The 18,560-nt window shown below is 38.1% G+C and overlaps 1 protein-coding gene across 1 annotated transcript in view; it reads left to right on the top strand.

Moving 5' to 3' along the window:
• Positions 1–18,560, top strand: part of LOC128658546 (dynein axonemal heavy chain 11-like) — a 1,692,686-nt gene that overhangs the window by 1,167,184 nt on the left and 506,942 nt on the right. Inside the window, 2 exon segments of the mRNA XM_053712841.1 lie at positions 11,509–11,674; positions 17,839–17,941. Coding sequence (XP_053568816.1) covers positions 11,509–11,674; positions 17,839–17,941 — 269 coding nt within the window.

The raw sequence follows: 18,560 nt of genomic DNA, 5'->3' as shown, positions 1-18,560 counted from the left end.
ACATTATATTTATTAACCCCTAATCTGCCACCCCGACATCGCCGACACCTACATTATACTTATTAACCCCTAATCTGCTGCCCCCAACATTGCCGACACCTACATTATATTTATTAGCCCCTAATCTCCCGCCCCCAATGTCGCCACAACCTACCTACACTTATTAACCCCTAATCTACCACCCCCAACGTCGCCCGCCACTATAATAAACATATTAACCCAAAAAAACGCTGTACTCCCGCATCGCAAACACTAGTTAAATATTATTAACCCCTAAACTACCGCCCCTAAAATTTCCACCACCTACATACACTTATTAACCCCTAATCTTCCGCCCCCAACGTCGCTGCACTATACTAAATTTATTAACCCCTAAACCTAAGTCTAACCCTAACACCCCCTAACTTAAATATAATTAAAAAAAATCTAAATAAAACCTACTATTGTTACCTAAATTATTCCTATTTAAAACTAAATACTTACCTGTAAAACAAACCCTAAGCTAGCTACAATATAACTAATCGTTATATTGTAGCTAGTTTAGGGTTTATTTTTATTTTACAGGCAACTTTGTATTTATTTTAACTAGGTAGAATAGTTACTAAATAGTTATTAACTATTTACTAACTACCTAGCTAAAATAAATACAAATTTACCTGTAAAATAAAATCTAACCTGTCTTATACTAACACCTAACCTTACACTACAATTAAATCAATTACATAAATGAAATACAATTACCTAAATTACAAAAAAACAATCACTAAATGACACAAAATAAAAAATAAATTATCAGATATTTAAACTAATAACACCTATTCTAATAGCCCTTTCAAAATAAAAAAGCCCCCCAAAAATAAAAAAAAAAACCTAGCCTAAACTAAACTACCAATAGCCCTTATAAGGGCCTTTTGCAGGGCATTGCCCCAAAGAAATCAGCTCTGTTACCTGTAAAAAAAATACAACCAACCCCCCAACAGTAAAACCCACCACCCACACAACCAACCCCCCAAATAAAAACCTAACAAAAAAAAACTAAGCTCCCCATTGCCCTGAAAAGGGCATTTGGATGGGCATTGCCCTTAAAAGGGCATTTAGCTCTTTTTTAAGTGCCCAAACCCCTAATCTAAAAATAAAACCCACCCAATAAATTCTTTTAAAAGCCTAACACTAACCCCCGAAGTTCCACTTACAGTTTTGAAGACCGGACATCCATCCTCAACAAAGCCGGTAGAAGTCTTCATCCAAGCGGAAAGCAGTCCTTAGCGAAGCCGGGAGAAGTCTTCATCCAAGCTGGCAGAAGTGGTCCTCCAGACGGCAGAAGTCTTCAACCAGATGCTCTGCGCCGGATGGATGAAGATAGAAGATGCCGTCTGGATGAAGACTTCTGCCCGTCTGGAGGACCACTTCTGCCGGCTTGGATGAAGACTTCTCCCGGCTTCGTTGATGATGGATGTCCGGTCTTCAAAACTGTAAGTGGATCTTCGGGTGTTAGTGTTAGAGATTTTTAAGGGGTTATTGGTTGGGTTTTATTTTTAGATTAGGGTTTGGGCACTTGAAAAAGAGCTAAATGCCCTTTTAAGGGCAATGCCCATCCAAATGCCCTTTTCAGGGCAATGGTGAGCTTAGGTTTTTTTAGAGAACAGAAATACACCGGCAAACCTCCAGGCGTTATGAATAAAACGTTGTGCTTTATTGAAAACAGGATACAATCGTCATAAAAAAAATTGTAAAAACAAAGTCTCTCAGCAGGAGTGCGTGTCTAACGCGTTTCGGCAGATTAAGCGCCTTACTCATAGACATTAGTTTTTTTTAGTTAGGATTGTATTTGGGGGATTGGTTGTGTGGGTGGTGGGTTTTAATGTTGGGGGGTTGTTTGTATTTTTTTTTACAGGTAAAAGAGCTGATTTATTTGGGGCAATGCCCCGCAAAAGGCCCTTTTAAGGGCTATTGTAGTTTAGTTTAGGCTAGGGTTTTTTTTATTTTGGGGGGCTTTTTTATTTTGATAGGGGTATTAGATTAGGTGTAATTAGTTTAAATATCTGATAATTTTTTTATTTTGTGTAATTTAGTGTTTTTTTTTGTAATTTAGGTTATTGTATTTAATTTAGGTAATTGTAGATTAGGGGTTAATAATTTTATTTTAGTGTTTGCAATGCGGGAATGTCTCGGTTTAGGGGTTAATAGGTAGTTTATGGGTGTTAGTGTACTTTTTAATACTTAAGTTCTGAGTTTTATGCTACAGCTTTGTAGCGTAAAACTCATAACTACTGACTTTAGATTGCGCTACGAATCTTGCGGTATAGGCTGTACCGCTCACTTTTTGGCCTCCCAGAAAAAGATTGTAATATCGGCGCTATGGAAGTCCCATTGAAAAAAGACTTTACGCAAATTGCGTAAGTTAATTTGTGTTACGGACAAAAAAGTGTGCGGTACAGCTTTTTTGACAAGACTCGTAATAGCAGCGGTAGTGAAAAAGCAGCGTTATAACCCATAACGCTGCTTTTTCATTCATAACGCAAAATTCGTAATCTAGCTGTAAGAAAATTATATAAATTTGATATAGAAGTACATTAGAAAGTTGTCTAAAATGTTATGTTCTATCTGAATCAAGAACATGTTTGGATTTTATGACCCTTTAAATTAATTTTACAGGCTCTCCAGGATTGCTTACAATGTTTTACAAAACCCTCACACAATAATTTATTCTATAATTAGAATTCTATAATTATTTTAAATACAGGTGGTCCTCGTTTTACAACGGTTCAATTTACACCGTTTCAGAATAACAACCTTTCTTTTTCCAGTCATGTGACTGCTATTGAAAAGCATTGAGAAGCAGTGCATTTATTAAAATAGCCAGTAGGTGGAGCTGTCCGCTTGTGTTGCAGCAAAGCCAAGCAAGCTGAAATTAATCAGCTTGACCAGACCTGATCTATCAAGCAGATTTCAAAGGAACAAGATCTTCCTGTCTATAAATCAGTCCAGATTGGAATACATAGAAAGAACTTTTTTCAGAAAAATGCAAGTGAAGTCTGCGTTGTGTGATTATTTTATTAGGTTTATTATGCTGTTTAGCAAAAGTTTTTGTTCATTTAACTTAGTTTAATTATATATTCTGTGTTGTGTGATTATTTTATTAGGTTTATAATGCTGTTTAGCATTTAAAGTCTTCATTTCAAAGCTTTAAAAATAATGTAGGTGTTACTTATGACAATTTTGAGAGGGGCCTGGAACCTATCTCCCTCACTTCCCATTGACTTACATTATAAACTGGGTTCCAATTTACAACGGTTTCGATTTACAACCATTCCTTCTGGAACCTAACCCCGGCGTAAACTGAGGGCTACCTGTATATATATATATTCCCAAGTAAGGATAAGCACAGTCTTACAAATTTATGCAGCTGCCATAACGTTTCGGTGCAGTCCAGCAGCACCTTTGTCAAATGTCATACAGAGAAAAACAGGTCTCCAAAAACCTACAATTGTCGGTTTTTGGAGACCTGTTTTTCTCTGTATGACATTTGAGAAAGGTGCTGGACTGCACCGAAACGTTATGTCTTTTTAGTGATGACCTAAAATAAAAGTTTTTTTTTTTTATGAAGACCAGCGATTGCCTTTTTTGATGGGACTTTTATATATATATATATATATATATATATATATATATATATATATATATATATATATAAAAATAGAAGAAGATTGCACTCCAAGCTGATTTAAAACAATGCCCTGGGTGCAGCAAAACAGCAAATAAACATAAGAAAAAGCGCACTCCAAGGGATCCTTATTTCAATCACTTTTTAATTGTGAACGTTTTCGGACGCCTAACGTCTGTCCTCAGACCAAAAATAACCATATATATATTATATATGTTATAAGCCAGAAATCTGGATAATCCTGTGTCTGTTGCACACACACATTCTGTCCGAGAAACTTTAAAAGCACATTGTGGGGAGTGGGACCCATAGTTAGGTTCCCAGAGGTGGTTGCAGCGCCCGAGGCTCTGATTAGAACAGAACTCTCTGGAGCATATCTGCTCCAATGCGTGATCTGATTGGTCCATGTCTCTGTGAGGTCACTGGATGCACAACCAATCAGATAAGATCATGCATTAACAGCTGAGGGCAGATATGCTCACGGAGACATGGACCAATCAGATCATGCATTAACGGCCTAGGGCAGATACGCTCCAGAGTGTTCTGTTCTAATCATAGCTTCGGGCGCCTCAACCGCCTCTGGGAACCTAACTATGGGTCCCACCCCCCACAACGTGCTTTTAAAGTTTCTCGGACAGAATGTGTGTGCGACAGACAGTCCAGTCTGTCCAAGAACACAATAACACAAAAAATTTAATTTCCTGTTGTTGTTAAAAAACATGGTAGAAAACATATGAAAAATCCACAGATGAAAAATAAAAATGATTCATGAATAAAAATGTTTCATATTGTTGTAACATTTTTTAATTTCTTGTTGTTGTAACAAAACATGGTACAAAACATATGAAAAATCCACTTATGAAATAACAAAACATGGTACAAAACATATGAAAAACATAATTTATGTAAGAACTTACCTGATAAATTCATTTCTTTCATATTAACAAGAGTCCATGAGCTAGTGACGTATGGGATATACATTCCTACCAGGAGGGGCAAAGTTTCCCAAACCTTAAAATGCCTATAAATACACCCCTCACCACACCCACAAATCAGTTTAACGAATAGCCAAGAAGTGGGGTGATAAGAAAAAAAGTGCGAAGCATATAAAATAAGGAATTGGAATAATTGTGCTTTATACAAAAAAATCATAACCACCACAAAAAAGGGTGGGCCTCATGGACTCTTGTTAATATGAAAGAAATGAATTTATCAGGTAAGTTCTTACATAAATTATGTTTTCTTTCATGTAATTAACAAGAGTCCATGAGCTAGTGACGTATGGGATAATGACTACCCAAGATGTGGATCTTTCCACACAAGAGTCACTAGAGAGGGAGGGATAAAATAAAGACAGCCAATTCCTGCTGAAAATAATCCACACCCAAAATAAAGTTTAACAAAAAACATAAGCAGAAGATTCAAACTGAAACCGCTGCCTGAAGAACTTTTCTACCAAAAACTGCTTCAGAAGAAGAAAATACATCAAAATGGTAGAATTTAGTAAAAGTATGCAAAGAGGACCAAGTTGCTGCTTTGCAGATCTGGACAACCGAAGCTTCATTCCTAAACGCCCAGGAAGTAGAAACTGACCTAGTAGAATGAGCTGTAATTCTGTGAGGCGGAATTTTACCCGACTCAACATAGGCAAGATGAATTAAAGATTTCAACCAAGATGCCAAAGAAATGGCAGAAGCTTTCTGGCCTTTCCTAGAACCGGAAAAGATAACAAATAGACTAGAAGTCTTACGGAAAGATTTCGTAGCTTCAACATAATATTTCAAAGCTCTAACAACATCCAAAGAATGCAATGATTTCTCCTTAGAATTCTTAGGATTAGGACATAATGAAGGAACCACAATTTCTCTACTAATGTTGTTGGAATTCACAACTTTAGGTAAAAATTCAAAAGAAGTTCGCAACACCGCCTTATCCTGATGAAAAATCAGAAAAGGAGACTCACACGAAAGAGCAGATAATTCAGAAACTCTTCTAGCAGAAGAGATGGCCAAAAGGAACAAAACTTTCCAAGAAAGTAATTTAATGTCCAATGAATGCATAGGTTCAAACGGAGGAGCTTGAAGAGCTCCCAAAACCAAATTCAAACTCCATGGAGGAGAAATTGACTTAATGACAGGTTTTATACGAACCAAAGCTTGTACAAAACAATGAATATCAGGAAGAATAGCAATCTTTCTGTGAAAAAGAACAGAAAGAGCGGAGATTTGTCCTTTCAAAGAACTCGCGGACAAACCCTTATCTAAACCATCCTGAAGAAACTGTAAAATTCTCGGTATTCTAAAAAAATGCCAAGAAAAATGATGAGAAAGACACCAAGAAATATAAGTCTTCCAGACTCTATAATATATCTCTCGAGATACAGATTTACGAGCCTGTAACATAGTATTAATCACGGAGTCAGAGAAACCTCTATGACCAAGAATCAAGCGTTCAATCTCCATACCTTTAAATTTAAGGATTTCAGATCCGGATGGAAAAAAGGACCTTGAGACAGAAGGTCTGGTCTTAACGGAAGAGTCCATGGTTGGCAAGATGCCATCCGGACAAGATCCGCATACCAAAACCTGTGAGGCCATGCCGGAGCTATTAGCAGAACAAACGAGCATTCCCTCAGAATCTTGGAGATTACTCTTGGAAGAAGAACTAGAGGCGGAAAGATATAGGCAGGATGATACTTCCAAGGAAGTGATAATGCATCCACTGCCTCCGCCTGAGGATCCCGGGATCTGGACAGATACCTGGGAAGTTTCTTGTTTAGATGAGAGGCCATCAGATCTATCTCTGGGAGCCCCCACATTTGAACAATCTGAAGAAATACCTCTGGGTGAAGAGACCATTCGCCCGGATGCAACGTTTGGCGACTGAGATAATCCGCTTCCCAATTGTCTACACCTGGGATATGAACCGCAGAGATTAGACAGGAGCTGGATTCCGCCCAAACCAAAATTCGAGATACTTCTTTCATAGCCAGAGGACTGTGAGTCCCTCCTTGATGATTGATGTATGCCACAGTTGTGACATTGTCTGTCTGAAAACAAATGAACGATTCTCTCTTCAGAAGAGGCCAAAACTGAAGAGCTCTGAAAACTGCACGGAGTTCCAAGATATTGATCGGTAATCTCACCTCCTGAGATTCCCAAACTCCTTGTGCCGTCAGAGATCCCCACACAGCTCCCCAACCTGTGAGACTTGCATCTGTTGAAATTACAGTCCAGGTCGGAAGAACAAAAGAAGCCCCCTGAATTAAACGATGGTGATCTGTCCACCACGTCAGAGAGTGCCGAACAATCGGTTTTAAAGATATTAATTGATATATCTTCGTGTAATCCCTGCACCATTGGTTCAGCATACAGAGCTGAAGAGGTCGCATGTGAAAACGAGCAAAGGGGATCGCGTCCGATGCAGCAGTCATAAGACCTAGAATTTCCATGCATAAGGCTACCGAAGGGAATGATTGAGACTGAAGGTTTCGACAGGCTGTAATCAATTTTAGACGTCTCTTGTCTGTTAAAGACAAAGTCATGGACACTGAATCTATCTGGAAACCCAGAAAGGTTACCCTTGTTTGAGGAATCAAAGAACTTTTTGGTAAATTGATCCTCCAACCATGATCTTGAAGAAACAACACAAGTCGATTCGTATGAGACTCTGCTAAATGTAAAGACGGAGCAAGTACCAAGATATCGTCCAAATAAGGAAATACCACAATACCCTGTTCTCTGATTACAGACAGAAGGGCACCGAGAATCTTTGTGAAAATTCTTGGAGCTGTAGCAAGGCCAAACGGTAGAGCCACAAATTGGTAATGCTTGTCTAGAAAAGAGAATCTCAGGAACTGATAATGATCTGGATGAATCGGAATATGCAGATATGCATCCTGTAAATCTATTGTGGACATATAATTCCCTTGCTGAACAAAAGGCAATATAGTCCTTACAGTTACCATCTTGAACGTTGGTATCCTTACATAACGATTCAATAATTTTAGATCCAGAACTGGTCTGAAGGAATTCTCCTTCTTTGGTATAATGAAGAGATTTGAATAAAACCCCATCCCCTGTTCCGGAACTGGAACTGGCATAATTACTCCAGCCAACTCTAGATCTGAAACACAATTCAGAAATGCTTGAGCTTTCACTGGATTTACTGGGACATGGGAAAGAAAAAATCTCTTTGCAGGAGGTCTCATCTTGAAACCAATTCTGTACCCTTCTGAAACAATGTTCTGAATCCAAAGATTGTGAACAGAACTGATCCAAATTTCTTTGAAAAAACGTAACCTGCCCCCTACCAGCTGAACTGGAATGAGGGCCGTACCTTCATGTGAACTTAGAAGCAGGCTTTGCCTTTCTAGCAGGCTTGGATTTATTCCAGACTGGGGATGGTTTCCAAACTGAAACTGCTCCTGAGGACGAAGGATCAGGCTTTTGTTCTTTGTTGAAACGAAAGGAACGAAAACGATTGTTAGCCCTGTTTTTACCTTTAGACTTTTTATCCTGTGGTAAAAAAGTTCCTTTCCCACCAGTAACAGTTGAAATAATAGAATCCAACTGAGAACCAAATAATTTGTTTCCCTGGAAAGAAATGGAAAGTAGCGTTGATTTAGAAGCCATATCAGCATTCCAAGTCTTAAGCCATAAAGCTCTTCTGGCTAAGATAGCCAGAGACATAAATCTAACATCAACTCTAATAATATCAAAAATGGCATCACAGATGAAATTATTAGCATGCTGGAGAAGAATAATAATATCATGAGAATCACGATTTGTTACTTGTTGCGCTAGAGTTTCCAACCAAAAAGTTGAAGCTGCAGCAACATCAGCCAATGATATAGCAGGTCTAAGAAGATTACCTGAACATAGATAAGCTTTTCTTAGAAAAGATTCAATTTTTCTATCTAAAGGATCCTTAAACGAGGTACCATCTGATGTAGGAATGGTAGTACGTTTAGCAAGGGTAGAAATAGCCCCATCAACTTTAGGGATTTTGTCCCAAAATTCTAATCTGTCAGGCGGAACAGGATATAATTGCTTAAAACGTTTAGAAGGAGTAAATGAATTACCCAATCTATCCCATTCCTTAGCAATTACTGCAGAAATAGCATTAGGAACAGGAAAGACTTCTGGAATAACCGCAGGAGCTTTAAAAACCTTATCCAAACGAATAGAATTAGTATCAAGAGGACTAGAATCCTCTATTTCTAAAGCAATTAGTACTTCTTTAAGTAAAGAGCGAATAAATTCCATCTTAAATAAATATGAAGATTTATCAGCATCAATCTCTGATACAGAATCCTCTGAACCAGAAGAGTCCAAAGAATCAGAATGATGGTGTTCATTTAAAAATTCATCTGTAGAGAGAGAAGATTTAAAAGACTTTTACGTTTACTAGAAGGAGAAATAACAGACAAAGCCTTCTTTATGGATTCAGAAACAAAATCTCTTATGTTATCAGGAACATTCTGCACCTTAGATGTTGAGGGAACTGCAACAGGCAATGGTACATCACTAAAGGAAATATTATCTGCATTAACAAGTTTGTCATGACATTTAATACAAACAACAGCTGGAGGAATAGCTACCAAAAGTTTACAGCAGATACACTTAGCTTTGGTAGATCCAGCAGGCAGAGGTTTTCCTGTAGTATCTTCTGGCTCAGATGCAACGTGAGACATCTTGCAATATGTAAGAGAAAAAACAACATATAAAGCAAAATAGATCAAATTCCTTATAAGACAGTTTCAGGAATGGGAAAAAAATGCCAAACATCAAGCTTCTAGCAACCAGAAGCAAATGAAAAATGAGACTGAAATAATGTGGAGAAAAAAGCGACGCCCATATTTTTTGGCGCCAAATAAGACGCCCACATTATTTGGCGCCTAAATGCTTTTGGCGCCAAAAATGACGCCACATCCGGAACGCCGACATTTTTGGCGCAAAATAACGTCAAAAAAATGACGCAACTTCCGGCGACACGTATGACGCCGGAAACGGAAATGAATTTTTGCGCCAAAAAAGTCCGCGCCAAGAATGACGCAATAAAATGAAGCATTTTCAGCCCCCGCGAGCCTAACAGCCCACAGGGAAAAAAGTCAAATTTTTGAGGTAAGAAATATGATAATTAAAGCATAATCCCAAATATGAAACTGACTGTCTGGAAATAAGGAAAGTTGAACATTCTGAGTCAAGGCAAATAAATGTTTGAATACATATATTTAGAACTTTATAAATAAAGTGCCCAACCATAGCTTAGAGTGTCACAGAAAATAAGACTTACTTACCCCAGGACACTCATCTACATGTTTGTAGAAAGCCAAACCAGTACTGAAACGAGAATCAGTAGAGGAAATGGTAAATATAAGAGTATATCGTCGATCTGAAAAGGGAGGTAAGAGATGAATCTCTACGACCGATAACAGAGAACCTTATGAAATAGACCCCGTAGAAGGAGATCACTGCATTCAATAGGCAATACTCTCCTCACATCCCTCTGACATTCACTGCACGCTGAGAGGAAAACCGGGCTCCAACTTGCTGCGGAGCGCATATCAACGTAGAATCTAGCACAAACTTACTTCATCACCTCCCTTGGAGGCAAAGTTTGTAAAACTGATTTGTGGGTGTGGTGAGGGGTGTATTTATAGGCATTTTAAGGTTTGGGAAACTTTGCCCCTCCTGGTAGGAATGTATATCCCATACGTCACTAGCTCATGGACTCTTGTTAATTACATGAAAGAAAATCCACTTATGAAATAACAAAACATGGTACAAAACATATGAAAAATCCACTTATGAAATAACAAAACATGGTACAAAAAATATGAAAAATCCACATATGAAATATAAAAATGTTTAATTTCCTGTTGTTGTAACAAAAACATTGTAGAAAACATGTGTTTGTGTAATCCAAAATAAAAATGTTTAATTTACTGTTGGTGTGTTTTCCTAGCATTAGCCTCCTAGGATTACAGGGGTAAAGCCCAAAATATGATCTTACATTGGGCTTTTACCCAGAGCCACTGGGTAATCCTAGGATTACCCGGGTAATCCTAGGTTTACCCAATTTCTGACTTTACCCGTAACATACACATATATATATATATATATATATATATATACTGTATATATATATATATATATATATTTATATGATATATATATATATATATATATATATATATATATATATATATATATATATATACTGTATATATATATATATATATATTTATATTATATATATATATATATATATATATATATATATATATATATATATATATATATATATATATATATATATATATATATATATATATATAGTAAATATTTCATTTTGAAAAAATTTCCCCCTCAACAAAAAGTAAACAGTTTATGGATTGGTTTAAAACATATTTGTGGGCCCAGAAATATCAGCTATAATTATTTATCTTCTAGATGACTAACTGTCTTCTTAATGACCAAACTATAGGTATTGACCTTGGGAAAACCAATATTTCTAGAGATTTTAATAATAATTTCCAGATATTCATAAAAAAGAATGTGCTATTTATTTGTGACTTCTAGAAAAAGACTAAGATAACTACAATGTGTGGGAAAAACATTTCTATCAAGGGTATTGTAACTAGTAATAGTTTGTATTATGGGCTTTGTTTTCTTTATACAGAAATGTAAATGTTTCATACTAATTGGGGACAAATATGAAAACAAGTAATTTAACTATTATTGTGCAAAACATTTTAATTACTAAAGAATCTTTTTCGTTGTTGATTTTGTTTGTTTTTGTTTGCGATATGTAAATTTCATACTTTCAATATAAAACAGGTGTCCTTGAAAAGCCATTAGAAAAGAAAGCTGGGAGAAACTATGCTCCACCAGGCAACAAGAAATTGATTTATTTTATTGATGATCTTAACATGCCACAAGTAGACGCTTACAGCACGGCACAGCCTCATACTTTAATAAGGCAACACCTTGATTACAGTCATTGGTAAGCTCCTTATCATGCAATATTATATTTTATTTTTTTCTTCTCCTATTATAAATTGCTGTAGTTGGGATAAGTACTAAAATAACAAACTATTAGATCATATAGATATGCAAATAGATCAGTATGGTCCGTATGTTTCACTGTTTGGCATATATACACATCCAGATATTTAAAGTGACAGTAAAGTCAAAATTAAACTTTTATAATTCAGATAGAGCATGGAATAGTAAACAACTTTCCAATTTTGTTATCAAATTTGCTTTATTCTCTTGGTATCTTTTATTGAAGAGTAAAACTAGGTAGATCATCTGTTCACATCTCTTAAGTGAACATTTATAAGTGAGGTACAAATAATTAGACAAGAATTGGACAAGGAGTGGACAAGGGATAAGGCAAGGGCTGTCTTTAAACTGAGTTGTATACACTGTTTGACTATTTTGTAAAAATGCTAAATATCTTCATATTCCTTTTTTACCACCTTTTGTCTGTTTAACAAACTACTTTACTCAATTACTCCTTACCCCTCACCACCTGCACTGCTCATTAGCCCATCTCTCTTCACCTCACCTTACTTTTGTATTCATGAACTTCACACATTCCTAAAGACTCTCTCTCCCCCTTGCAACTCATCACAAAAACAGTTTCACTACTAAAAATCCACATCTCATCTCATGTCACTCTCCCTCTTGACCATGCTAGCTGCTGGCGACATCTTCTTCAATCCTGGTCCCCCACAACTTCCTTGCCCTGCACACCCATGTGTGCTCTTCAATAGACTTCAAAAACAAAACTAAGGTAACCTTAATCTTATTCCTCTTGCATCTAGAGCCAGCATCCCCTTCACTTGTGCACTATGGAACTCTAGCTCTGTTTGCAACAAACTCACTTCTATCCATGACCTCTTTATCTCCCACTCTCTTAATATTTGGCTCTCACAGAAACCTGGCTCTCTCCTTCAGACACTGCTTCCTCTGCTGCACTGTCACATGGAGGTCTCCACTTCAACCATACTCCTAGATCTGACAATAGACAAGGAGGTGGTGTTGGTGTTTTACTTTCCTCTAGTTGCACCTTTCAACAAATACAACCATTCTCTTCCCTCACATTTTCTTCATTTGAAACACACATGATTCGCTTATTCTCTCCCCTCTCTATACACGTTGCAGTAATTTTCCACCCCCCTGGCTCTGCAACTCTATTTCTAGATCACTTTGCCACCTGGCTACCTTACTTCCTTTCCTCGGATACCCCTGCCCTCATTCTCGGTGACTTCAACCTCCCTGTTGATAATCCCACTGCCTCCTCTACAAAACAACTTCTCCAACTTACTTCCTCTTTCGGCCTGTCACAAAGGACCCACTCACAAAGATGTCACTCCCTTTATCTGATTTTTAAAACTTCACAAACTCACCTTTTCCTCTTTCTGACCACCACCTCCTCACTTGTACCATCACCTCCCTCCCTACAACTTTCCCTCCTTCTACCCCTCACACTAAACTTCACAGAAGAATCAATTCATTAGATCAGCAACAGCTCTCTAGCTCTCTCGAACCTCTTCTCTCTTCCATCCCCTCCTTTTCCTGTCCTGATGAATCCATCTGCCACTATAACTCCACCCTTACATCGGTCCTTGATAACCTGGCCCCATCTACCATAACTCGGAAAACATACACTCATCCTCAGTCCTGGCATACTCCTCTGACATGGTACCTACGCAGATGTTCCCGTACTGCTGAGCGACACTGGAGGAATTCTCGGAGTTCTGCTGACTTTCTAAACTATAAGTTCATCTTGAACTCTTACTATTCTGCCCTAATCTATGTAAGCAACATTACTTCTCCACTCTTATCTCTACTCTTTCTTCAAACCCAAAACGTCTGTTCTCCACATTCAATACTCTTCTCTGCCCACCCCCACCTCCCACCACAACTTTTCTCTCAGCCCAAGATTTTGCAAGCTACTTCAACAACAAAATCGACTCCATCAGAAATGAAATCAGCTCTCAACATACTACCGGTCTCCATCCCCCTCAAAAGCTCACAATCATCCAAAACCCACATAGCCATAAATTTAGCTATTTTGCCCCTGTTACAGAGGATGAAGTTTCTGCCCTTATACTATCCTCTCACCTCACTACCTGTCCCCTCGACACCATCCCCTCACAACTACTCCCTTACCTCTCTTCTACCCTTACCCCTATACTAACACAAATCTTCAACCTCTCCCTCAGCACTGGTATAGTTCCCACATCTCTTAAGCATGCATTAGTCACACCTATCCTCAAAAAACCTTCTCTCGATCCAACCTCCCCATCCAACTACTGCCCTATTTCCCTACTACCTCTTGCCTCAAAGCTTCTTGAAAAGCTAGTATATGCACGTCTATCCCATTTCCTTACACTAAACTCCCTCCTTGACTCACTGCAATCTGGATTTTGCCCCTTCACTCAACAGAGACAGCAATTGTTAAGGTTACCAACGACCTACTTACAGCAAAATCAAAAGGCCACTTCTCTCTACTTATCCTCCTTGATCTGTCTGCAGCCTTTGATACTGTCGACCACCCTCTTTTGCTCCATACCCTCCAATTCGGCATCTGTGACACACCTCTCTCTTGGTTCTCTTCCTATCTGTCTAACCGTACCTTTAGTGTAGCCTTCTCTGGGGCATCCTCTGCCCCGTTACCTCTTTCTGTTGGGGTACCGCAAGGCTCTGTCCTCAGTCTCCTTCGCTTCTCAATCTACATGTCCTCACTAGGTTCCTTATTAAAGTCCCACGGGTTTCATTATCATTTGTATGCCGACGATACCCAAATCTACCTCTCTGCACCAGAACTGCCTCCTTCCTTGCTAACCCGTGTCACTAACTGTCTCTCTCATATCTCATCTTGGATGTCCTCTCACTACCTCAAGCTAAAACTCTCCAAAACTGAGCTCCTTATTTTCCCCCTTCTTCCAAAATCTCCACCCCCCTGTCTCTATAACTGTTGATAACTCCATCATTACCCCAACCTCACATGCCCAATGTATTGGGGTCACACTGGACTCAGAGCTTTCTTTCACTCCTCACATTCAGTCCTTGGCTAAAGCCTGCCGCTTCCACCTTAAAAACATCGCTAAAATTAGACATTTCCTTACACAAGACACAACAAAGATTTTAATCCACTGTCTCATCCATTCCCGTCTTGACTACTGCAACTCTATCCTCTCTGGTCTCCCTAGCTGCCACCTAGCTCCTTTACAAATCATAATCAATGCCTCTGCCAGGCTCATCTTCCTTGCACGTCGCCCTTCATCTGCCGCACACCTCTCTGCCAATCCTTTCACTGGCTTCCTCTTGCCTCCAGGATTAAACACAAAATTCTCACTCTGACACACAAAGCCCTCAATTGCACTGCTCCCCCCTACATCTCAGCCCTTGTCTCCAGATACTCTCCCTCCCTTCCCCTTCGCTCTGCTCATGATCTCCTACTCTCCTCCTCTCTTGTTTCCTCCTCACATTCCCGTCTTCAAGATTTCTCCAGATTGGCTCCCATCTTATGGAACTCTCTGCCTCGCTCCACAAGAATCTCCCCTAGTTTTAAAAGCTTCAAGTCCACCCTGAAGACTCTACTATTCAGGGACGCTTACAACCTACACTAACTTTCCTATCTCCACTGCTATCCCCTAAAACCCCATAGCATGTAAGCCTATGAGCCCAGCTGTTTGTAGTTCACCTTCATAAGAGCCGACTACAACAGTGCAACTCTCGGCAGGACCATTTCTCCCCATTTGATCCCTGTAATCGTTTTTAGATACCACCTATGTTCATAGCGCTGCGGAACCTTTTGTCGCTCTACAAATACCTGATAATAATAATAATAATAATAATAGGTAGTCTAATAAGAACTCAGAAGTGTGCACGTGTCTTTAGTACTCAGTGGCAGAAGTGTTTTGCAACAATATTTGTAGCTTTGTTATACAATGGGGCAAAACACTGCTGCCATACTGAGTACTAAAGACACGTGCACACTCCTGAGCTCTAATAAGTCTACCTAGTTTTACTCTTAAATAAAAGATACAAAGAGTACAAAGCAAAATTTGATAACAGAAGTAAATTGGAAAGTTAACCTGTTAAAGAAGGACAAGGCTGCACACAGTAAAAAAGCGCTGTTTTCACTGTGTGCAGCCTTGTCCTTCTTTAACAGGCTAACTTTTTGTGGTTCCTGTTCTCTCTATTGCTCCTTTCGGATATTCATTCCATTTAGCACTGCTAGCACCTGTGTAAGCGCGCTAGTATTTACCTAGTGCACCTTTTTTATCTGTTTTTGTGTAAATTGGAAAGTTGTTTAAAATTGCATGCTCTATCCGAATCATAAAAGTTAAATTTTGACTTTACTGTCCCTTTAAAATGTATTACAGGTTTATATTTTTGTTTGTTTTTTTTGTTTTTAAAGAAGGTACCACCAGTAAATATGTAGACATTGTCCTTGTTGGCTAATAAACAAAGTATGTGACATACATTTACTGTTAATTTAAACAGCCTTTTTTTCAAGCAGAATAGTCTGCATGTTTCATTACTTTTACATAGAACATGTTTAAATTTAATTCTCAGTTAAGGGGATATGAAACCCACATTTTTTTCTTTCATGATTCAGATAGAGCAGGCAATTTTAAACAACATTTTAACTTTTAATATCAATTTTCTTTGTTCTCTCGTTGTCCTTTGTTGAAAAACAGGGTGGTAGGGTCAGGAGCGTGCACGTGTCTGCAGCACTATATGGAAGCAGTTTTTAAGAATGTTATTCATTTGCAAGAGCACTAGATGGCAGCTCTATTTCCTATGAACAACAGGACAGGAAAGTAAGGGGGTACTATAGCACTCACTCTCACTCTAAGTGAAATTATAAAGTAAAACCATTCATACTTTATTAATCAAAAGTTAAAACCAGGATAAGCATCCCTGATAGGTAAGTTAAACTACCCACAACCACCTATTTAACAATAATAAAAGCAAAGAGGGCCCTCCTAACACTCCTCTGTTTCCTGGCCGATAACTGGAAACATCGGCATCAGGTGGCTGGAGTGATAGGATAAGCCAGTAAAGACCGTGCTGTACAAACATTAGAAAGCCTTTATCAGTGTTTCACATTCAATGTCTCAAAGAGTAAGCCGAGGCTCAGATGTTCGGAGCTTAATATATCTACAAAACACTGGTTAGCAGCCAATCCGGGGCAATGCTAGGCTCAGATACATTGTGGAGTCCCTTCCATCATATACAAGGGACACAATGCATCTTCTGAATAAAGTAAATGACCTAAAACTAGATATGAATTCTTCATTATTGGTAACGTGCGATGTGGAGTCGCTCTACACGAGTATTAAAACTGAATGGGGGTGTAGAGCGGTCTCTTACTATCTGGATAAAAATACCATAATGAGTCAGGAGGCTAAGGAGTTTATACTAAAGTTGTTGGAATTTGTTTTAACGCACAATTTTTTCGTCTTTGACGACAAATTCTATTTACAAACTTGTGGCACGGCCATGGGCACTTGCTGCGCCCCAACATACGCTAATATATATCTGGGCTGGTGGGAGGAAACGGTGGCCGATGTTTCCAGTTATCGGCCAGGAAACAGAGGAGTGTTAGGAGGGCCCTCTTTGCTTTTATTATTGTTAAATAGGTGGTTGTGGGTAGTTTAACTTACCTATCAGGGATGTTTATCCTGGTTTTAACTTTTGATTAATAAAGTATGAATGGTTTTCACTTAGAGTGAGAGTGAGTGCTATAGTAACCCCTTACTTTCCTGTCCTGTTGTTCATATATTATTTTTAAGGGGCAGCACCGGAATTATATAATTCCTATCTCACCTATATTTACAGTGTAGTGCCAGTTTGTTTTCCTTTAGCTCTATTTCCTGCCAGGTGGTGCTCAAGACACCTATTTAAGTAGCTCTTCAACAAAGAATACCAAAGGGAACAAAGGACATTTGATAATAGAAGAAAATTGGAAACTTTTTTTAAAAATTGTTTGCTCTGTCTGAATCATAAAAATGTTGTGTTTCATATCACTTTAAGGTCAGATCCTTTAAGAAGATTTGTGTAATATGCATTATTAAAATGAAAACCAGTCAGTGTGTCAGATTATATGATATGTATGATTGTTTTCTTTATTTTGGTCACTAGGTATGATAGACAGAAAATGATTGCTAAAGAAATACATAACTGCCAATACATAACTTGCATGAACCTTACTGCTGGAAGCTTTCACATTAATCCTCGTCTTCAGGTAATTTTTTGTATTTTTCCATGGTGAACACAAGAAAAGTCTTCCATAGGAGGATATAATGAGCAAGATTTTTTTTCTGTTACCGCTATTTTAAAAAAACAGTTAGTGCCATGACATTTTAAAGAGAAAAAATGTATAGTGCTAATTATTATTATACAATATATAATTATGAATCATAATAACAATGTTTTTGGCCTTTTTAAAGTAAATGTACTTAAAGGGACAGTCTACACCTTGGTCATCTTAAAGTCTTACCTTAGATTAAACTGCAACCTTCCTGTACCTTTTCTATATCATGCAGCAGGAATGGTAAAAACGTTATTTTAAAATTATTATTGTTTATGGTCACTTTGAGATGACTGCCAAGCTCAGCCCACTGACAAAATAACGATCTGGGCTGCATATGGCATCCAATCACAAAAGGCTCACTATTTGGATTCAACAGACTGTCAAGGCAAAGGGCCTAGATGCAGCCCAGATTGTAATGTCATCAGTGGGCGGAGCTTGTCAACCATTTAAAAGTGGCCATAAACAATATTCATTTTAAAATAACTTTTTTACTGTTCCTGCTGCATGATATAGAAGGAGGATATTTGTAGCTTAATCTAAGGTAAGACAT

Source organism: Bombina bombina, chromosome 1 (assembly GCF_027579735.1).
Source record: "Bombina bombina isolate aBomBom1 chromosome 1, aBomBom1.pri, whole genome shotgun sequence".
NCBI classification, from domain to species: Eukaryota; Metazoa; Chordata; class Amphibia; order Anura; family Bombinatoridae; genus Bombina; species Bombina bombina.
The sequence above is the reverse complement of the archived record's forward strand: the minus strand, read 5'-3'. Positions and strand labels throughout refer to the sequence as shown.